At 40.4% G+C, this 19,662-nt stretch overlaps 1 protein-coding gene across 1 annotated transcript; it reads left to right on the forward strand.

The window, feature by feature from the left end:
* The first annotated feature begins 328 nt into the window (after positions 1-328).
* On the forward strand, positions 329-13,856 carry LOC139726857 (lymphokine-activated killer T-cell-originated protein kinase-like). Its single transcript, XM_071637849.1, has 6 exons — positions 329-621; positions 5,676-5,802; positions 10,020-10,152; positions 10,610-10,806; positions 11,373-11,523; positions 13,284-13,856. The coding sequence occupies exons 1-6, from the start codon at positions 419-421 to the stop codon at positions 13,508-13,510; spliced, it is 1,038 nt and encodes a 345-aa protein (XP_071493950.1). The 5' UTR covers positions 329-418; the 3' UTR covers positions 13,511-13,856.
* Positions 13,857-19,662: the final 5,806 nt, after the last annotated feature.

The following is a 19,662-nucleotide window of genomic DNA, read 5'->3' on the forward strand; positions in this document are numbered from 1 at the left end:
ATCAGACTTAGCCTAGCTTTCTCAATTCACTTTCTATTTTGTTGCCGAATCCGCAAAAGTTAGATAGAGCGAAAAGGACTACTTATGCTTGAAACATAATTCACTATAAATCAAGTACTTTAGATCCGCTAAATTTCAGACAAAAGCTTCTATCATGAGTTCAGCATGAGTATATGGAGCAAAAATGTTCCATAATCTGTCACCAAAGTTTAGCATTGTAGACTAATTAACTGAAAAAAAAAAACGCCCTCCGCTGTTGGAGTGCGCAGAAGTCCAATCATTTGTTGCGATTGCTTTTCGGCGGTTCGCTGGTTGAATTTAAAAAACATTTTCACGACACTGAATCCCACCTTCAAATATCTGCTCACTTTCCCAAATTAGTTTCGCAAATACCCTCCTGAATAAGGCCTCTTTTAATATGTCAACGACGGAGAAAACAGCCAGCACAACAAAGAAGGGAAATCCCGACTTTCTTACTCCAGTACACCCCGCGAAGCGGAGTCGACTAGCCGCCGTCAATGCCACCCGGAACTCCCCCGCTCATGCCGTGAACATTCCCGCTTCTCCCTTTATGAAGAAGTTGGGTTGGGGAACTGGTGTTTCTGTGTTTCTTCTTGAAAGGTGAGTACGCTGGGGGTCATGCTATCATAGTTTATATTTTTGGCTACTTCTTAATGGTTAGAATGCAGGCGCCGGTATTTAGTCAGGGCAGAGCACGAGCAGAGACAAGACTGTGTCACTGTTTATGAATCTGACAGTATCAGTCAGTGATACTAGATGACCTGTAGTGATAATAATCCTCTCATTATCATGCACTGTGTGGAGTGCACTGCCACTGGCTGACACTCGTATATCACACAGTCTATGTAAATGATTGATACCATATTAAGATGTTTTGTAAAGTTGAATCAACTGCAAATCAGTTTTGTTCTGTTACTTGCCACATGACAAATAGTGAAATACTGCAGAAGACCTCTATGCTATGTTCCTGGTACTGAAGTTAGCCAATTTTTGAATAATTATTGTAGAATCTAATACTGATTATTTTGTTCACCATAAATAAGACTGAAGGTGGTGTGAGTGGTGCAGTGTGCAGTGTGCAGTGTGTTCTGTCTGTCTGCCATAAAATATCACAAAATTTTAAAATGGAGATCTTATTATGATTTTCTGATTTATCAACACTTCCATGAATGCCAACTCTCTGTCTTCAGCACACTTGTGAGTAATTTTGTGGTGATATTTAGCACCAAATGCAGCATTCAACTCTACGCCACCCTTCATCTTGTCAGCACTGTGAAGTCTACAGTCCCATCCACGCCAATTTGTGTACACACCTTCATGTTCAACCATGTACATGATGAGGAGGCTACATATAGTGCATTACTGGTATACGGTTCTACGGATTGCATGATGATGGGAACACCAAGCTAACTAGCGGTATACTGCTGTTCATTTCAAACTCGCAAGTACATCATTTATAGTTTTATTGTGACTTCATTTGACTAGTTCAAAGTAGTACTGAGTAGAGCCTACTTATCTTACTTGCATGGTACAATAGGCCTACTCATGTTTGGTGAATAGGTCCTATTGTATTCAACTCTATTCAACTTCATTGCCACCCTTCATCTTGTTGAATACCACCGGTTACTGCACTGCAAAGCTATACAACCCCACGCTGCTGGGTCCTGCAGGTTGTGGACACACACACACACATGTGAAGGTTTACAGGTATGTGACAGCCATTTTGAACCCTTCTCACATACAAGATACCGGTACATGTAAATTTATCACAAGTTGTTGGAACACACCAAAGGCATAGCAACCAAGCTATATTGGACTCACAACATCGTTACCTCGATTTTATAGGAAGTTTTATTTTGATATTGGATAGAGTCTGCTGTCTTCAAGCTACGTGATAGAAATGACAAACTTGAAGAATTTGTGTTTATACTACTCCCTCCTTGTTTCAGCGATATTAAATATCACTTGCAGCAATGAAGTATTTTTTCAACCTTCTTCTGAAGCACGCCCTTGTCTTGTCCTACATCATGTGTACTCAAGTAGATCACGCTCATGCCAACAGACTCCAGAAAGAAACCACATCCTACCTCACTGCAATGAACTTAGTGTTAGTACATATGCATTTCGCATTATTTCTCAAAATGCCAGCACCCAAGCTCGAGTATGCCCTTCTGACCACAGATGTAAAGGAAAGTGTTTGATTTATTTGAGCATACTTCTTATCACAAATTCTGCCGATGTTGAACTTAATCCTGGCCCCCGAGTGAAAGACCCCTGCCAGATTTGCTATCGCCAAGTCACGTGGAAGCAGAGGGGAGTCGCTTGTGACAATTGTCAAGAATGGTACCACGCTGACTGCATGCTAATGTCTACTCCTGTTTATGAAGCTTTAGGTAACTCTAATGTGTCATGGTATTGCATCTCCTGTGGCATGCCTCAATTTTCTAGCAGTTTGTTCACCTCCTTCCAGGCTAATACAAGTAACCAGTTTGATTGTTTAGCTGATGACAATAATTCAGATGGAGTTACCGACCAAACGTCCTCGCTTCACTATAGTCCTGGTCATCCTATTGCTTCTTCATCCCCTATTACTACCAAGCGGAAGACTGGGAGAGTTAACAAAGTAAAGCAAAACCTCAGAGTTCTGAACATAAATTTTCAAAGTGTCAGAAATAAGAAGGCGGAAATAGGGGACGTCTTGGATTCTACCAAACCAGATATCGTCTTGGGAACTGAAACATGGCTTAAAGAAAACATCACCAGCTCTGAGCTCTTTCCTGATGGTTATACTATCGTCCGGAGAGATAGGTCTGATGGCTATGGTGGAGTCCTAATAGCCCTTAAGGAAAACATAATTTTTGAGCAGCTGTCTGTTGAAGAAGCAGTAGAGGCAATACTTGTTAAGATACCCGTTACCGGAAATAAGTACCTTCTTGTAGGTGTCATCTACCGCCCTCCTTCATCCGGTACTGAATACATGGACATGGTCTGCAACGTGATAGAAAAGATACACTCCCAACACCCCAATGCTGTGCTCTGGTTAGGAGGTGATCTCAATCTGCCAGACATCAACTGGGCGACTCAGACCACTGAGAGAAACCAGTACCCCTCCGCAATCAGCCACCGCTTTCTTGAATTCTCCAGAACTGCTGCTTGCACCAAACAGTTGATTTTCCAACTAGATTTAACACCTGTTTAGACCTTTTCCTCACAAACCGACCATCATTAGTGAGCAAGTGTGCAGCCTTACCTGGAATTGGAGACCACGACATAGTCTCTGTGGAATCTTCAATCTCCATCAACAGACGTAAACCTGTTAGAAGACAGATTTATCTGTGGAAACAGATGAATATTCAAACTATGAAAGATGCATGTGTATCCTACCAGACAACCTTCATATCCCAATTTGATGCCCAGAGTTCTGTTGAAGACATGTGGTCAGATATAAAGATCAATCTGACAAACATACTTCATGGAAACGTCCCCTCCAAGATGACGTCAACACGGTTTAATCAGCCATGGATTAATACAGATGTCAAGCGTCTGTCCCGACGTAAGAAGCGTAGCTTTGTCAGGGCTCGAAACAGTGGCAATATTAAAGACAGGGAAAGATACCATGTGCTGAAGAAACAATCAAGAGTAGCTTGCAAGAGGGCCTTGAATGAGTACTTGACTGACATAATCAGTCCACAATCAACCAGCAACCCAAAACGTTTCTGGCAGTACATCAATAGCAAACGCTGTGATGCAAGTGGAGTTGCTGCCCTAAAATCACCAAGTGGATCCTTGCAGCTTGATAGCATGCAAAAGGCCAATGTCTTGAATCAACAGTTTTCCTCTGTCTTTAACTCGAATGAAGATATATCTACAATCCCGTACAAGGGTAGAAGTCCATATCCAAGCATGGGAAACATTTCAGTCTCCCCCGCTGGTGTTTTTAAGCTCTTGTCCGAACTTGATCCCCATAAGGCCACTGGTCCTGATGAAATTCCTACCAGACTTCTGAAGGAATTAGCCAAAGAATTGACACCAATCCTTACCATATTTTTTCAAGCATCTCTTGATCAAGGCAAGATTCCTCTTGACTGGAAAGCAGCAAATATATCTCCGGTCTTTAAATCAGGTGACCGACATGATCCCTCCAACTACAGGCCCATCTCACTGACATCAGTAACCTGTAAGATGCTTGAACACATCATTCACAGTAACATCATGGACCATCTCGACATACACACCATCTTGTCAGATGTCCAGCATGGATTTCGAAAGAAGAGGTCTTGCACATCCCAGCTCACCCTAGCAATCCATGACCTTGCAAAGGGTATTGATAATAGAGAGCAGATTGATGTCATACTGCTTGACTTTTCAAAAGCATTTGACAAGGTGCCTCACTCCAGACTTCTCTACAAGCTTGATTACTACGGCATAAGGGGAACACTCCACAACTGGCTTTCTGACTTCCTCCACAACAGAACACAAAGGGTGATCCTCGAAGGTTCCATCTCGAGCTCTGTCAACGTTGCTTCAGGGGTACCCCAAGGAAGTGTCATAGGGCCATTGCTGTTCCTGCTGTTTATTAACGATTTGCCTGAGTGTCTATCCACCGACTGCACTGTGAGGTTATTTGCGGATGATTGCATGATTTATAAAACAATCAAGTCAGAAGCAGATGCCCACATATTACAGCAAAACCTTGATGCCCTACAGTGTTGGGAGACCGACTGGTTAATGCAGTTCAACCCAAACAAGTGCAAAGTGCTTCACCTCACCAACAAGAGGAAACCACTTCTTAATTCATACAACATCCATGGCCAGCCACTGGCAAACACCAACACAGCCAAATACCTTGGTATTCACATTCAGAACAACCTTAGCTGGAACCACCATATCAATCAAGTTGCCAAGAAGGCCAACTCCACCAGTGCCTTTCTTCAAAGAAACATCCATGCATGTCCAAGAAAGATCAAAGTGCTGTGCTACCTGACCCTCCTGAGACCAATCATGGAGTATGCCAGCATAATATGGGACCCTTTTACACAGGTCAATATCAACAGGTTGGAGATGGTACAACGCCGTTATGCCCGCTTTGTGTTTCAGGATTACCAACGAACAAGCAGTGTCACCGATATGCTTCATAAATTGGGCTGGCCCTCACTCCAGGAACGTAGAGCTCAAGCGAAAGTCTACATGATGTATTGTGTTATGAACTCTCATGTAGACATCCCATCCAATACAATTCTATCCACGAATCCCAGGACCCGCAGGGGCCACTCCCAGATGCTGAACATTCCTCATGCACGTACCCTCATCTACCAGAGAAGTTTTATTCCGGACACAACACGACTGTGGAACAGCCTACCAGACCAAGCCATCAATTGCACCTCTCCTTTAATGTTCAAGGAAGAGGTGAAACATCTCCAGCTCCGCTAGATGGCAGGAGCAGTTTTTAGCAGCACATTTTAATTAGCACTGTACATATGTGTCTTCATGAGCAAACGTTTTGAAATGCACTGTACATGCATGGCTGCACCTAGCACCACACCAGTACGCTGATACACCACAAGGTGGCCTGTACTTTATTGAAAGAAGAAGAAGAAGAAGAAGAAGAGTTAGAGCTGTGAATTTCTGCTTTTGACACAATTTCCTTCCTGTAGAAGCCCAAGGCCTGATGGCACCATGCGATCACCGTGGGCTGTCAAGAAAATCCGCAGTAAATATCAGCGTGGTGGCGGCTTTGTTGATGTTGAAGGGAGAATGAAGAGAGAAGCCGAAATATTGCAGGTTAGTGACCTTTAGATGTCAATTTTGTGATGCACTGATAGTGATACTCAAACTTCTTTTGATGGCTACTGCTAGTATTTATTCCAATGTGACCAAAATGCAACAGTTTAGTCAGTCCAAGTACATCTACATGTTCACCACAAAGTCCAGGAATTGTATAAAACACAATGCAATGTTCAACAGATTTCAGAGCTGTTCTAATCTGTATTAGGCCAATCAGTCTAAACAAAGTTTTCATTGAATGTTTCAGATTGACCTTCATATGTTAGTACAACGTAACATACTACTACTACTACTTATTCGAGGGCATGTACTTGCTATAATATGTACTTGCTTCAGCCGATGCCAACTCGGGTTCCATAAACAAAGTTGCGCCTCCAAACCTCTCTATTTAACATGACTGTCCGTAGGTCATTAATGCTTTCAAGGCCTGCATCCTTCTTCAGGACACTGATTAAAGTGGCCTTACGTCTCCCTCGTTTTGCAGTTCCCTGTTTAGGTTCCCAGAGTACGAGGGAATTCGCAGATAGCTCAGGGTGTCGCACACAGTGTCCCGCTAATCGCATCCTTCTCTCACGCACTTTGTCAGACACCTTTGGCAATGTACCATACAAGTCATCATTTCTAACGTAGTCACTCCATGACACATTAAGGGCTATCCTGAGCATGCGTGTGTACACTCCGTCCAATGCTTTCTCTTGTCTGGCTGTAAGTGTCCACGTCTCTGCTCCATACAGTAATACAGACTCAACTGTTGTGACAAAAAGTCGCCGTTTTATGTCGTCGCTAAGCTGAGATTTCCACACTTTCCTCATACTGTGCAAAGCATTCCATGCGTGGCCACGTCTGATCCTGATGTCTTGTTCTGTCGAGGCAATCCAGGAGCCCAGATACTTGAAGTCGTTCTTCACATCGAGTACTGCGCCGTCTAAGGTTGTAATAGTGGTATCGTCGATATTAAATGCCATCACCTTTGTCTTCTTTGCATTGAGCCGTAGACCAATCTTCTTGCACTCCTTTTCCACTGCAAATAGCAGCTCCCTTGCCTTTTCAGTTGTATCTGATATTAAGGCAATATCGTCAGCAAAATCAAGGTCAGTGACCATTACGGGCGGAACACGACGGCTTTGACGGGGCACCAATGTAAATCCAAGCTCCTCCTCCTTGCCATTGATGGCAAGCCTCAAAGCATAGTCAAGGGCTACGATAAACAGAAAGGGTGCCAATGTGTCTCCTTGAAGTACCCCAGCCAGTATTTCAAAATACTCTGTCTCTCCATCAGGCGAGCACACCTTTGCATGCGTCTTGGAGTAAATGACATCAATCGCACGAACTAGTTTCTCAGGAATGCCATAAGCGTTGAGAATCTCTAGGAGCTTCCCCCGATGGATGCTGTCAAAGGCCTTCTTGAAATCGATAAATGTGATCACTGCAGGGAGGCTCCTATCTCTCACTCCTTCAAGTATTCTTCTAAGTGCCAGGATCTGTCCTACAGTCGATCGTTCCTGTCGGAAGCCATTCTGGGAGTCCCTAAGCAGTGGATCAATGTAGGGTCTGATGCGGTTCAAGATCATTCTGTTATATGTTTTGGATACTACTGAGCTCAGACAAATCCCACGGTAGTTGTCAGTCTGGGAGAGATCCCCTGACTTTGGTACTGGGATGATGTTAAGTGTAGACCACTGTTCCGGCTGGTCCCCATCCTCATATGAGCGGTTGATAAATTCTAAGATAATATCATCCACAGGAACATATTTCAGAACTTCAGGGGCTACCCCATCCTCCCCACTGCTTTTGTTGTTCTTCATTTCTGCTTTAGCCTTCGTGTACTCACTCATCGTAAACGGACCATCTGGTATGGGAAGGTCACTAAAAATAGGTGTTATTGGTTCGTTACTTTCTAGAAGCTCAGGAGGGTTGCCCAAGAGGTTTTTGAAGTGTGAGTACCAGGTCGCAACTCTCTTTTCTGCACTTTCACCTCGAATCCTGACAGACTGAGATGCCTTTCGTCCGGAGATGTCATTGATGAGCTTCCAGCTCAGTCCATATTTTCTATTTTCATGTGCTTGCTCTACTTCAGCTATTTGCCTACGCAATTTTTCCTGATCCAGAATTGCATATGATCTGTACAAGTTTTCCCTTGTCCTTGCATATTCTTCTCTGCTCTTGCCATCTTCACCCTTGTCTGCGATGAACGCCCTATATGCAGCTTTCGTCTTCTTCCTGGCAACAGTAACTTTAGGGTTTAAGCTTTGCTCCTCCCTCCGAGCCTTTTTGATCTGCTTGAGACATGTTTCTGCTGCTTGTTGATTTGCATTAATAAAGCGTTGGTACGTTTCTGTGGCAGACTCATTCTCCTCCTGGAGTACATGAAATCTGTTTCTTATTTCCACTGCGTATTGCTCCTGTAATTGACGGTCGGTTGTTAGATCCTCCCAAGCATATTTCACTCTTTTCACTTTCTGCTTTTTCGGCGCCCTAAGACTATTACATCTTCTTGTTCCTTTTTCCTCAACTGTCAGTTGCCTTAAACCATCACCAACGAGGTAGGCATAGAGTATAACCCATATGGCTTACCGGTACAACTGGACCTAATGTTGAATTTTTCTCTTCTTACTTTTGTATCACTATTCTGGGCGAGAGGAGTAGCGACCCTCGCTCATACTTTTAGCTATGAATGGAACCATGAATACAAATGCCCGACCAAATCCTATACTTCCAGCGGCGGGAGTCCGCAGGAGATTTAATGCTGCGAGGGTTCGAACACGTTCGCAACGCGGACATGATGATGGCGTGCCCTTAAACCCTTCAGGGAGGGGTACGACTGATAGGTGTAAGAAACCCGTGGCAATGTTAAGATGTAAGCAGCCTCTCAAGATGGCCACGTTTAACATCCAAACTCTGACGATGCCAAAGATCGCGGATGGTGACTCAGGGTTAAAGACCGATGAACTGGTCTGGAATATGAAGAAGCAGAGTGTAGAAATATGTGGGATCCAGGAGCACAGACAGGTGCATGAGACAGACAGGATAGATGACATCAACTGCTATAAAGTTGGTCAGGGGTATGAACTCTACACGGCATCAGCATGGAGGAATACAATGCAAGCGGCAATAGGAGGAGTTGGTATTGTTATCGGCAAGATAGCTCAAAGGGCTCTTATTGGTGTAGATCGTATTTCAGACAGGCTGATTAAAGCAACCTTCCAGGGAAATCCTGCATTAACTGTAATTGTTGCATATGCACCATGTGAATATGCAGCTAGCACTGACAAAACTGACTTCGATGACAATCTTCGTCAAGCAATTGAAGCTGTTCCTCGTCATCACTTCTTGGTGGTGCTTGGCGATCTCAACGCACGACTCGGTCCAGATGATGTCCTGTTCACATGCAATGACCAGACGAATGACAATGGCAGACGACTGCTTGATGTGATGGAAGAGTATCAGTTATTGGCCACAAACACGCTCTTTCAGAAACGAAAGGGAAAACTATGGACATGGATGTCACCAAACAAGACCACCCATCAGTTAGATTATATTCTGACACGTAAGAAGTGGCGTAAAAGCATCGTTAACAGTGAAGCATATGGGTCCTTTTCCTCTCTCGGATCTGATCACAGGGTGGTGACTGCAACGTAACATACATTTGCCCCAAAATTTCCATTCCGGCAAAAATTCTAATACATTGCTTGTTTGAAGCAGTTTTGGGGCAAAGTTATCTCTCATTAAAATAAATAGTGTTAGATATAAAAGACAATATATGTGTATATGATTATATATATATATATATATTTTTTTTTTTTTTTTTTTTTTTTTTGGGGGGGGTAATGCACATTGGAAACAGAAAATATTATGATGTCCCTGAAATGTTCACTTTTATGCAAATACGTACACAGATGCAACCCTTTGTAGGGAGAGAGAATGTGACAATGTAAACAAATTTCTGTATCTGATGATCTTCTTTAGAAATGAATTCACCTGCATAGCCATGACTAGTTTATGGCTCTGCTCAGTTCTTATGTGAAATATTTGATTATAATAAAGATAATTGTGGGCACTTGTATAGTGCACAAGTCCACCTTTCGGGGCTTATGGTTCGTATATATATGGGTGTATGTCTTTCCTATTTTTAATGCAAAATGATGTGAACGAAAAGACAAGAACATAGCACAACCAAATCCTACCCTGAGCTTATTTTTGACAACAAAATCCAGAAACTGGACCATCCCAACATTGTTGAGTTCAAGGCACTTAGCCATGCTGCCGATGGAACATTGTGTCTGTCCATGGAGAATGGTCAACAGTCATTAATGGACATGATTGAAGACAGGAATGGAAAAGATGAAGGTGAGCAAAGTGACTTTCTGCAGCAAAACATTGTCACAAAATAGAATCTTTTTATAAAATGCTATATTGTCAACAGAAATTTGTTTGTGATTAATTGTGCTCTACATTCAATTTACAAGAGTTCTCTTATTACTGTACAAGTGAACATTTTCGTGTGAATAAGTTTTAATGCTCTGTTAGGGTGAGATGAATTTTGCTTGTTTTCAATCCGCAAAATCAAACTTTAATGTACATAGTGTCCAGAGAGTGTCATATCTATCTATGAATACAATTTTTGGTTATATTCATGTGCTTGTTTCAATTGCAAAAAAAGGAACAAACATCTTATCTTTGGCAGAAATTTATTTCATTTTATGTTATGGTTTAGTCAATTAGAGTTACTGCCTTTAAGGGTCAATCTTCTTTTAGCTTGATCAAATTTGAGCAAGTTTTTGTTCTTATCACCTCTTGCCTCCAGGACCCTTCCCGGCAGCACAGATCTACGAGGTGGCCATGGGGCTGGCATCGGCTCTCTCTTACCTCCACAATGAATTCAAGTACATCCACGGCGACTTGAAAAGTGCCAACGTCCTCATCAAGGGGGACTTTGAGTCCATCAAGCTTTGCGACTTTGGTGTCGCCCTCAAGCTCAAGGACGACAAGGAGGGTTTAGCGGTATGGGTCGTAGATCTATAGGACTTACTAGTCATTTACGCTGTTTTCTGACCATGCTGAGCCTATTCTTTCTTGATGGTAACCCCTGGGATTATATACTCCACACAATTTATCCCAAGCTCATTTGAATGGAATTTCAGATGTAGGAAATCACTTACATCAGACAAAGTTGTCAGAGGAATGGGGGAAATGTTTACATTTTATATCCTATGTGACGGGCAATATGGCTTATAAAAGTGATGAGACACATTGAGGTTATAACCAATGATTACTAGCTTACTAGTATGGTCACGCCACCATATTGATAATGATGATGATAACAATAATGTTGCTTATTTTATCATCATAATTATCATAGTTATTAGATTAGCAGTAAAGTAGAAGTTTTATAATCATTTATTTTTCAGCACCATCATCATTTTCATAGCTATTTGTTAACATCGTCACAGTATTATAAAGATGCTGATGATGATAATAATTGCTCGTGCTGATGTTGCTTTAACACCGTTATTACCATTTCACCAATTTGACAGTATGTGTGTATTTGTACAAATTGTCCTCCCTAGAACCCCAAGGACTCCTACATTGGCTCCCAGCCCTGGAATGCCATGGAGGTTCACATGGAAGGTGAAATCAGCCACAAGACAGACATGTTTTCCTTCGGTCTGGTCATCTGGGAGATGATGTCCCTCTCTGCCCCACACCTTGATCTTCTCTGTGAGTTCTCATTGAAATTTGACTCTTTGGCCTGAATTCATGAAGGTGGTTTGAATTTAGACCATCTCTTAGATTTAGACCATGGACTAAAATAAGCGTGAAATAGGCATACCTTTGGCATGTGCTTATCAACGGGAGTTTGTTACTGGACATCTGTTGGTGTACACAATCTGTCCATCATATTTACGCAGAAGAAATCTGCGTAAACCATGGTCTAAATTTAAACCACCTTCATGTATTCAGGCCTTAGTGTGCGTTTGTGGCTCTGTGTTTGCATGTGTTTGGTTCTGTGTTTGAATCACTGTGACTGATGTAGATTAACCCTTTCTGTGCCAGGGACCTTGGACAGTGTGTACAATTATGCGCCAGGGGTTTTATGTGCCAATTTGCACTCAAAGCATGCAAAGGCTTAATAATGTGTATCTCAATCTATGCATGTGGGTGTGATCATGCGTGCCTGTACAGTTGAACCTCTCGTATCCGGACAATTCGGGACCGGGGCTCATCCGGATAAGGGATTTGGCCGGATACGGGAGACTCAATGCTTTATACATATACATACACATGTACTGATGTAGCCCATTGTAGTACCACATGTAGTAATGTGTATACTGCAACCGTTTCATTGTTACACTCAGTAACAGACCCCAAAATAGAGGTTCGTGTTTGCAAGAATGAAATCATTTTCTTTTATAAATTCTTAGGATGATTTACCTAAATAATCATTAAGAAATGTATCAAGTAGATCTTGAAAATAAACAGTACGAGTCGACAAAACTACGCTTCAAAATTCGATCATCACGGCTCGGCAAAGACGACTGTAGGTCGCCATTGTTAGATGGTCCCCCTCTCTCTCTTTGTGTGTGTACTGTGCGTGAACAATTTTTGAGTGTTCAATATCATTCGTTGCTCAGCCAATGACTCGAAACAATGCATGTCTATCTAGTCATATCGACGGCTGTGTATGGACCTATATGTGGCAATGCGATATGAGAGGACTCGAGCGCATAATCTGTCCATGTTCTTGCAATGATTTGGGGATGTTTGGGGATGTTAAGATGTCTGAAGGTAAGCAATTCGGAAGCAAATTTGATGTAATGTATGTTGATTATGTTGGAAGTAATATGTAATTCATGAGTGATTGTGTAGGAGTTCTCAAGGAGTTGGGAATCCCCCTTTCCTCCTGTAATTATTTAAAAAAATCACGGCGAGATTGCGTCCGTATAATAGAGAGATCCAGATAAAGGGAGGCCGGATAATAGAGGCTCAACTGTACGTTGGTGTGCTCTCTCTCTCTTTGAGTGTTGCACCCTGGTGTGTGTGTTTATTTAACTTTTTTTCTCTGTCTAAATAGTGTGTGCATGTGTATGTTTGTGTGTGTGTGTGCATTTGGAAGTACATGTATAGTCTGAAATTCCAGGTGTTGTATTGCTCTCCTAAGTCTAGTGATGCCGTATTAATGCAAATTATCACTTGCTTGCTTTATGGTCAACTACTAGTATTGGTCAGTATAGGCAAGGTATATAGACACCTCTGTGGGCAAGCAAGAGATTTGTACAGTACTTCGTACTGGACTTTGCTATAATACACTTGCATACGGTATAGCGGCCTGGATAAAAATGAGCAAAAGGGGATGATTTAAGGATATAATGTATCTCAATGTTGATACTGACAAAGGGCATCTATAAATCTTCAAGAGAAAATATCTCACCCTTTGAAATCACTAAGAATTGTCACTTAACTTTCTCCTGTGTGAATAGACTCTGGTGGTGATGACACTGATGGGGACTTCGACGATGACGAAACGAGCTTCGATGAATCCGAGTACGAAGCTGCCCTCGGGACCAGACCTCCACTGCCAAAGGAAAACCTAGGCCCAGAATACCAGGCACTCATTGAGCTGTTCTGTGCCTGTACTCATGAGGACCCAAGTAAGAGACCCAGTGCCAAGATGGCCGTTGCTGCTCTTGAAAGCATCAAGTTATGAAATCTTCCATTCCATAGAGTAACCTCAATGCATCTTGTAGTGAAATACCAAACTGTGTTTAGGATTTAACACTGTTGACACACTGTGGGTTTGATTCTACATTTTACTGACATGTCAAAAACTGTAGTTGATATCAGGGTGGTCCGCAATGTGTCATTTTAGCAGGTTGCGTGGAAAAAAAAATGGTGTTGTGCAAACATGTATTAGCCCAAAGTTCATATCAACTGCATGTCCATTGTTGGTGGCAAGAGATCAGGGCCTGCTGAAATGCATTGGAAGTTCTAGAGTTAACATGGATACCCTCACTTTGCTGTGTTTGAACATTTGACTACAGTGAATAAGCTGTGTTCCAGGTACATGTATACATTATTATTATTATTGTTTGTTTGTTTTTTGCCAGATTTGCAGACAAATTACAAATGTATATGATTCATTTGCATTTTTTTACTTCGAGCAGGTTGCCTTTTTTTTTCGTTTTAGTTTGTTTTTTGTTGGAGGCTTCAATGTTGTGCATTTTCTTGAGCGTCTGTCTAATATTTTAGCCTGTTCCAATGACTGCAACCAGATAAAGCTCCTTGTTGACCACTCTTTGGCACTCGTAGAAGAAGCACAACATAAAACTCAGGGAAGTTTAAAATGCGAGCAGTATGTGTTGCCGTCATTCATGAAGCAGTATTGGGTTTTCAAATAGACTACGGCACATTTTAGCGTAGATTAACAACTCAATATAGACTGTCCATATATTACAGTGGAAACTCAGTATAAGCAGATCCTTGAGACCGAGACAATTAATATTTTGTTCTTTATATCAGATGTTGTGTTATATCAGTAGTCATTAAACATTTCAAAACAAAGGAAATACATTCATTATATCAAGTTTCCACTGTTATGGCAAATTCTGTTTTTGGAAATAGGTCTTCTGGTAGGGTAAGCACTGAAAGAAAATACAGTGCACTCCCGTTACAACGAACACGGTTATAACGAAATTTCGTTATAACGAAGTAAATCTTCTGGTCCCAAAATTATCATTATACACCACAGTGTGTTGGCTCCTTGTGTCACGCACAGATTCTGAGGGGAACTTGTGTTTATTATTGTGATACAGTTATCCCATCACATTTCACATAGCTTTCCAGTGTATGATGAGTATTCGGCAAACAGAATATGATATAATATATACGTGGTTTCCTTGTTTTCGTTATATATTGTATTTGTTCGGTTATAACGAAATTTCGTTATAACGAAAGAAAACTGCCGGTCCCGAGCATTTCGTTATAACGGGAGTGCACTGTAAAAGCTAATTAAGATGTTACTGAAAATTGAGCCTTTGTGTTATAAATGTACAAACCAGCTCATACATACATGTACAACATGTAAATACATACACTATGTACTAGTGTTTTCCTTCTGGTGTGCCAAAGTACTTTCTGAGATAGAAAACATCTATAAGCAGGAAAGACATCGATTTTGGAACATTATGTACTCACTATTAACCATTTCACATACTCAAGTTTAATGGAGTTTCATGTGTGTGTGTGTGTTTGTGAAAGAATGCAAACAAGGTTGTTGGCAAATTTCTGTCTCATGCATATGGCTTCAACAAACTTCTCCAAGATCTGGTGAGTGAAATAAATCTGTAATGAGAATGACGGTTTGTGTGAATAAGTCAGTACACATATTTCACATTATAATACATGTAATGGTCCAGTCATATAGATATATATGTAGTTTTTATAGAGAAAATTGTATATTTGAAATGTCTATAGTATGTGTATATAAATACCCTTGTGTAGTATCTTTTATAATGTGAAAATCAAAACACAGAATCCATACCATATGTATACAAATGTTTATACATGTATGTGGCGATGGTAATTGCTGGTAGAATGCTCTATGTTACTGAACAATATTTTTTAAAGACCACAAGTTGTTCCATATGTAAGTAACTTTACACATTTGTAAATTTGCATGTGTGTGTAACTTTATGTATAATTATGTAAATAAACTTGTTGATTTTTTTTGGACTAAGTATTACAGCTGTACTTGTATTGTTTGTATCTGTTTAATGCAGTTACTTTTCCAATTTGTTTAGAGGAGAAGTTGCATGTGTGACAAAGTTGGTTTGAAAGAAAAAAGTTTGTGTGAAAATCACAAAAACAAGTTTATAATGCATAATAATATAACTACAGTATTCATGTGACACTGAAATATCTTGTTTCAAGACTCCATTAATACTTCCGTGATTTAAAGGGATGATATACATGTAGTAGTTTTGGTTGAGGTGGCCGGCTCCAGGTTTCCATCTTTTTCTCTTTTTTTTATGTGAGATAATGAGAAACCTCTTATGAAATATGAAATAGCATACAATTCTGAGAAGAACTCAAAGTTTATTTGAAGAAAATTGGTTTTGAAATGGCTGAGACATCCAAACTGAGGCAATCTCTATATTTTACTTTGTACATTGTATTTGGATATCTCAGCCATTTCAAAACCAATTTCCATAAAAGAGAGTGTAAACTTTGAATTCCTCTTAGAATTGTATGCTCTGTACTATATCATAAGTGTTTTCTTGGTATCTTGCAAAAAGTTAAAAGCCCAATTCTCATCTCCACCAATACTGTACCATCCCTTTAAGTGGTTTTGTAATCATTTTTCAAAAAGTTAAAAGCTGAATTATCACCTCAACCAATACCATCCCTTTAAGTTTCTTGAATCTGCATTTGGCTTTGATATGGTGGGTGCAGTTAATGTTTGCCTAGCTGTTTGGGGGCCCGGTGGGTTTGGAGCGCGTCAGGTCATCAAAATGGCCAGGGAAGATTTCACCCAACCAGCCGGGGTTGCTTTTATTTTATTGACTCTTCATTCATGTTCCGCATGAGTGACTTAGCGTCTGTTAGTCTCGCAGACCAATTGCTTTCTCATTTTTTCGCATGGAATAGATGCAATATTCATAGACAGGATTTATAACAACAGATGAATGGCATTTGAAATTCTTTTTTAAAGAAAAGATACCATGGCCTTCTGTGATTCTGTGAGTGTATTACATAATCACTGTCATATGCATAGCCAATGAAACATATCTGCCAAAGGCGTGGTTTAGGGTTTAAAGGGTGTGTACAGTTCTGGTCAAGGTGAGGATTTAGCTTTTAACGTTTTGCAAGATATTCAGAAAATACTCTATGAGAAGTCAAAGAGCATGCAATTCCATGGGGTATCAAAAGTTTATTTGATAAAAATCTGTTATGAAATGGCTGAGATATCCCAAAACAAGGTGAAACAAAGAGATCCTAATAAAGTTGTGGCATGTCGCCTTTTATTATTATCACTTTTTTGGATATCTCAGCCATTTGAAAACCAATTTTCATCAAATAAACGTTGAACCCTTCTTAAAATTACATGCTCTTTCATATTTCATAAGAGGTTTCTCATTATCTCACTTAGGAATGTGCAAAAACATGAACCCCCACCTCAACCAGTACTGTACAGTCCCTTTAACATCAGCTTAGATTCTTGAGCATACTGACATCCATTATACTTAATATCCTTTGAAATGCATGTGCTGATTATCTGTGATTCATGTTGTCATGTCGCTGCCGAAAGCATATCTGCGTAAGATTTTCACGGACAATGTGTCGCTTGTTGGTTTACACGGATCAACAGAGGATGAATAATCATACTGTAACCAAAAACGTGACGAGAAAATTAATGAATTGTCTAGGACACAAGAGTAAACTTGTGTCGATACTAGGCCAGTATGTTATGAGAAAGCGAAAGGAAAATTGTTGATCAGTAGTGGAATAAACCAGTTATAGAAGCCACAATGATGACGAATTAAGGACTTGGCGTCTTAACGAGACGAATGTGCTCGCGCGTTTTGTTTTTGTTTTTTTTTTTTTTATAAAAAAGGTCGGTGTTTGTAATAATTCAATTTGTCGGTGTTTGTAGTAATTCAAAGTCACAGACACAGACACACGTATTCGGAGTATTACACACATGTACAATATATATGATGATGATGATCCACAGCATTTGTATGGCGCCATATATCTGACACAGAAACATTCAAAGGCGCAGACTCCTCCAAGACAGTTAGCAATTAAATGTCTGGTGAAAAATGTGAGTCTTGAGTGAGGCTTTGAAGTGATCCAGTTTGTCAATTTCACGGAGGAAAGATGGGAGGGAGTTCCATAGGCGAGGAGCAATAGAGGAAAACGCCCGGTCTCCGTATCCCTTGAGATGTGTGATGGGCACCTGGAGAGTGAGGCCAGATGAACGAAGGCCAGGGCGAGACTGCCGTCGCTCAATTAGGGAAGACAGGTATCCTGGGGCCAGACCATGAATGGCCTTAAAAGTGAGAAGTAAGATCTTGAAATCAATTCTGTTCTTGATGGGAAGCCAATGCAGCTCAGCCAGGACAGGGGTAATGTGATCATACTTCCTCAGCCCGGTGAGCAAGCGTGCTGCTGCATTCTGTACTGCTTGAAGTCTGTTCAAGGTTGCAGATGGAAGGCCAGCTAGGAGGCTGTTACAAAAATCCAGTCTTGATGTTATGAGTGAATGAATGATGCTTTCTGCTGCTATCCTTGTAAGCAGAGGTCTAATAGCTGCGATGCTACGAAGCTGGAAGTAAGCAGTCTGGCATACCTGCGAAACATGCCTATCCATCCTCATAGACTGGTCAAAGTAGACCCCAAGGTTACGGACGTTATCTGCAGGAGAGACAGACACATCACCGACCTGAAAATCCATGGAGACGATCTTGTTTCTCATTTGTGGAGAAGAAATGATGAGGCATTCAGTCTTGTCGTCATTGAGTTTCATGAAGTTCTTCACCATCCATTGTCGGATATCTGACAGGCATTCAGTCATCCTCGTAGCTGCTGCTGTTTCTTCAGCTGCCACTCTTGGATCGAATGTCACATAAAGTTGAGAGTCATCTGCATAGAAGTGGGGTTCTAAACCATGCTGACGTGCTATATATATATATATATATATATATATATATATATATATATATAAACATGTTGAGAATTCACGTATTGGCTCCAATATAACGAAGAATCAAGAAATAAACTTGTAATGCATTTTTTTTTGCCAATGAAGAATGAGTTTATTCGACTCGAATTTTCGGAGGCCACCGAAAATTCGAATCAAATGAACTCATTCTTTATTGGCAAAAAAAAAAAGTGTGTTACAAGTTTATTTCTTGATTCTTCGTTATATATTTTATATATATATATATATATATATATATATATATATATATATATATATAATATATATATATACGTATATATTACATATACGTACATTACACAAACACACACACTCATATATATATATATATATATATACGTATATATTACATATAGATACATTACACACACACACACAAGCACACAAACTCATATATAATAGGCGTCTATGTGTATAATTTATTTGTATAGCCATAGTTGTCGGATAATCGGTTTTTAATTTGATTGGTAGATCACAGCCACATTACTCCCGACTTCAACTAATATGGATTCTGATGCCATATTTTATTGTTCAAAGCCAATGTTGACAATTTATTTATTCAACAAAGACAACAAACCGACACCTTCAAAAGAAACCAAAACCCAAAGAGAAATGTGGATTGAGTGAAAGCAGCAACATTTAAGTAGAACACATCAGTGCGTCGGCTGAGAATGATAAGGGCGTTAAGTTGCCACAAAACCCATAGTGTTCAAGACCACTTAACGCCCTTCTCATTCTCAACAGACGAGTGTGAAAGTTTGATGAAAATTGCAATCGATGCAAAAGTTATGAATTTTTAAAGTTTTGGTGTTGGAACTGCTGGATGAGGAGACTACTAGAAGTTTTGGCGCCATGTGTGGACAACAATATAAAGAAACTACAAAGGGAATTCCACGAAAATTCATTTTTCATGAAAATTACACATTCCATCAACTTGATACTGACATAATAGTTAAGGGTAGCAATTATTACCCCTGCTTTCTGAAAGCTGTTAGTCAAGTGCTCTTTCATTATGCTAGAAAAGCGAATTTTTGAAGAATTCCCTTTATATTTTCTTTATATTGTAGTCCACACGATATGACGCCATAACCTCTAGTAGTATCCTCATCCAGCGGTTCGAACACCAAAGCGTTAAA

The sequence above is a fragment of the Diadema antillarum genome, unplaced genomic scaffold, assembly GCF_040938485.1.
Source record: "Diadema antillarum isolate AM-2024a unplaced genomic scaffold, OU_Dant_1.0 seq00000102_RagTag, whole genome shotgun sequence".
Classification (NCBI taxonomy): Eukaryota; Metazoa; Echinodermata; class Echinoidea; order Diadematoida; family Diadematidae; genus Diadema; species Diadema antillarum.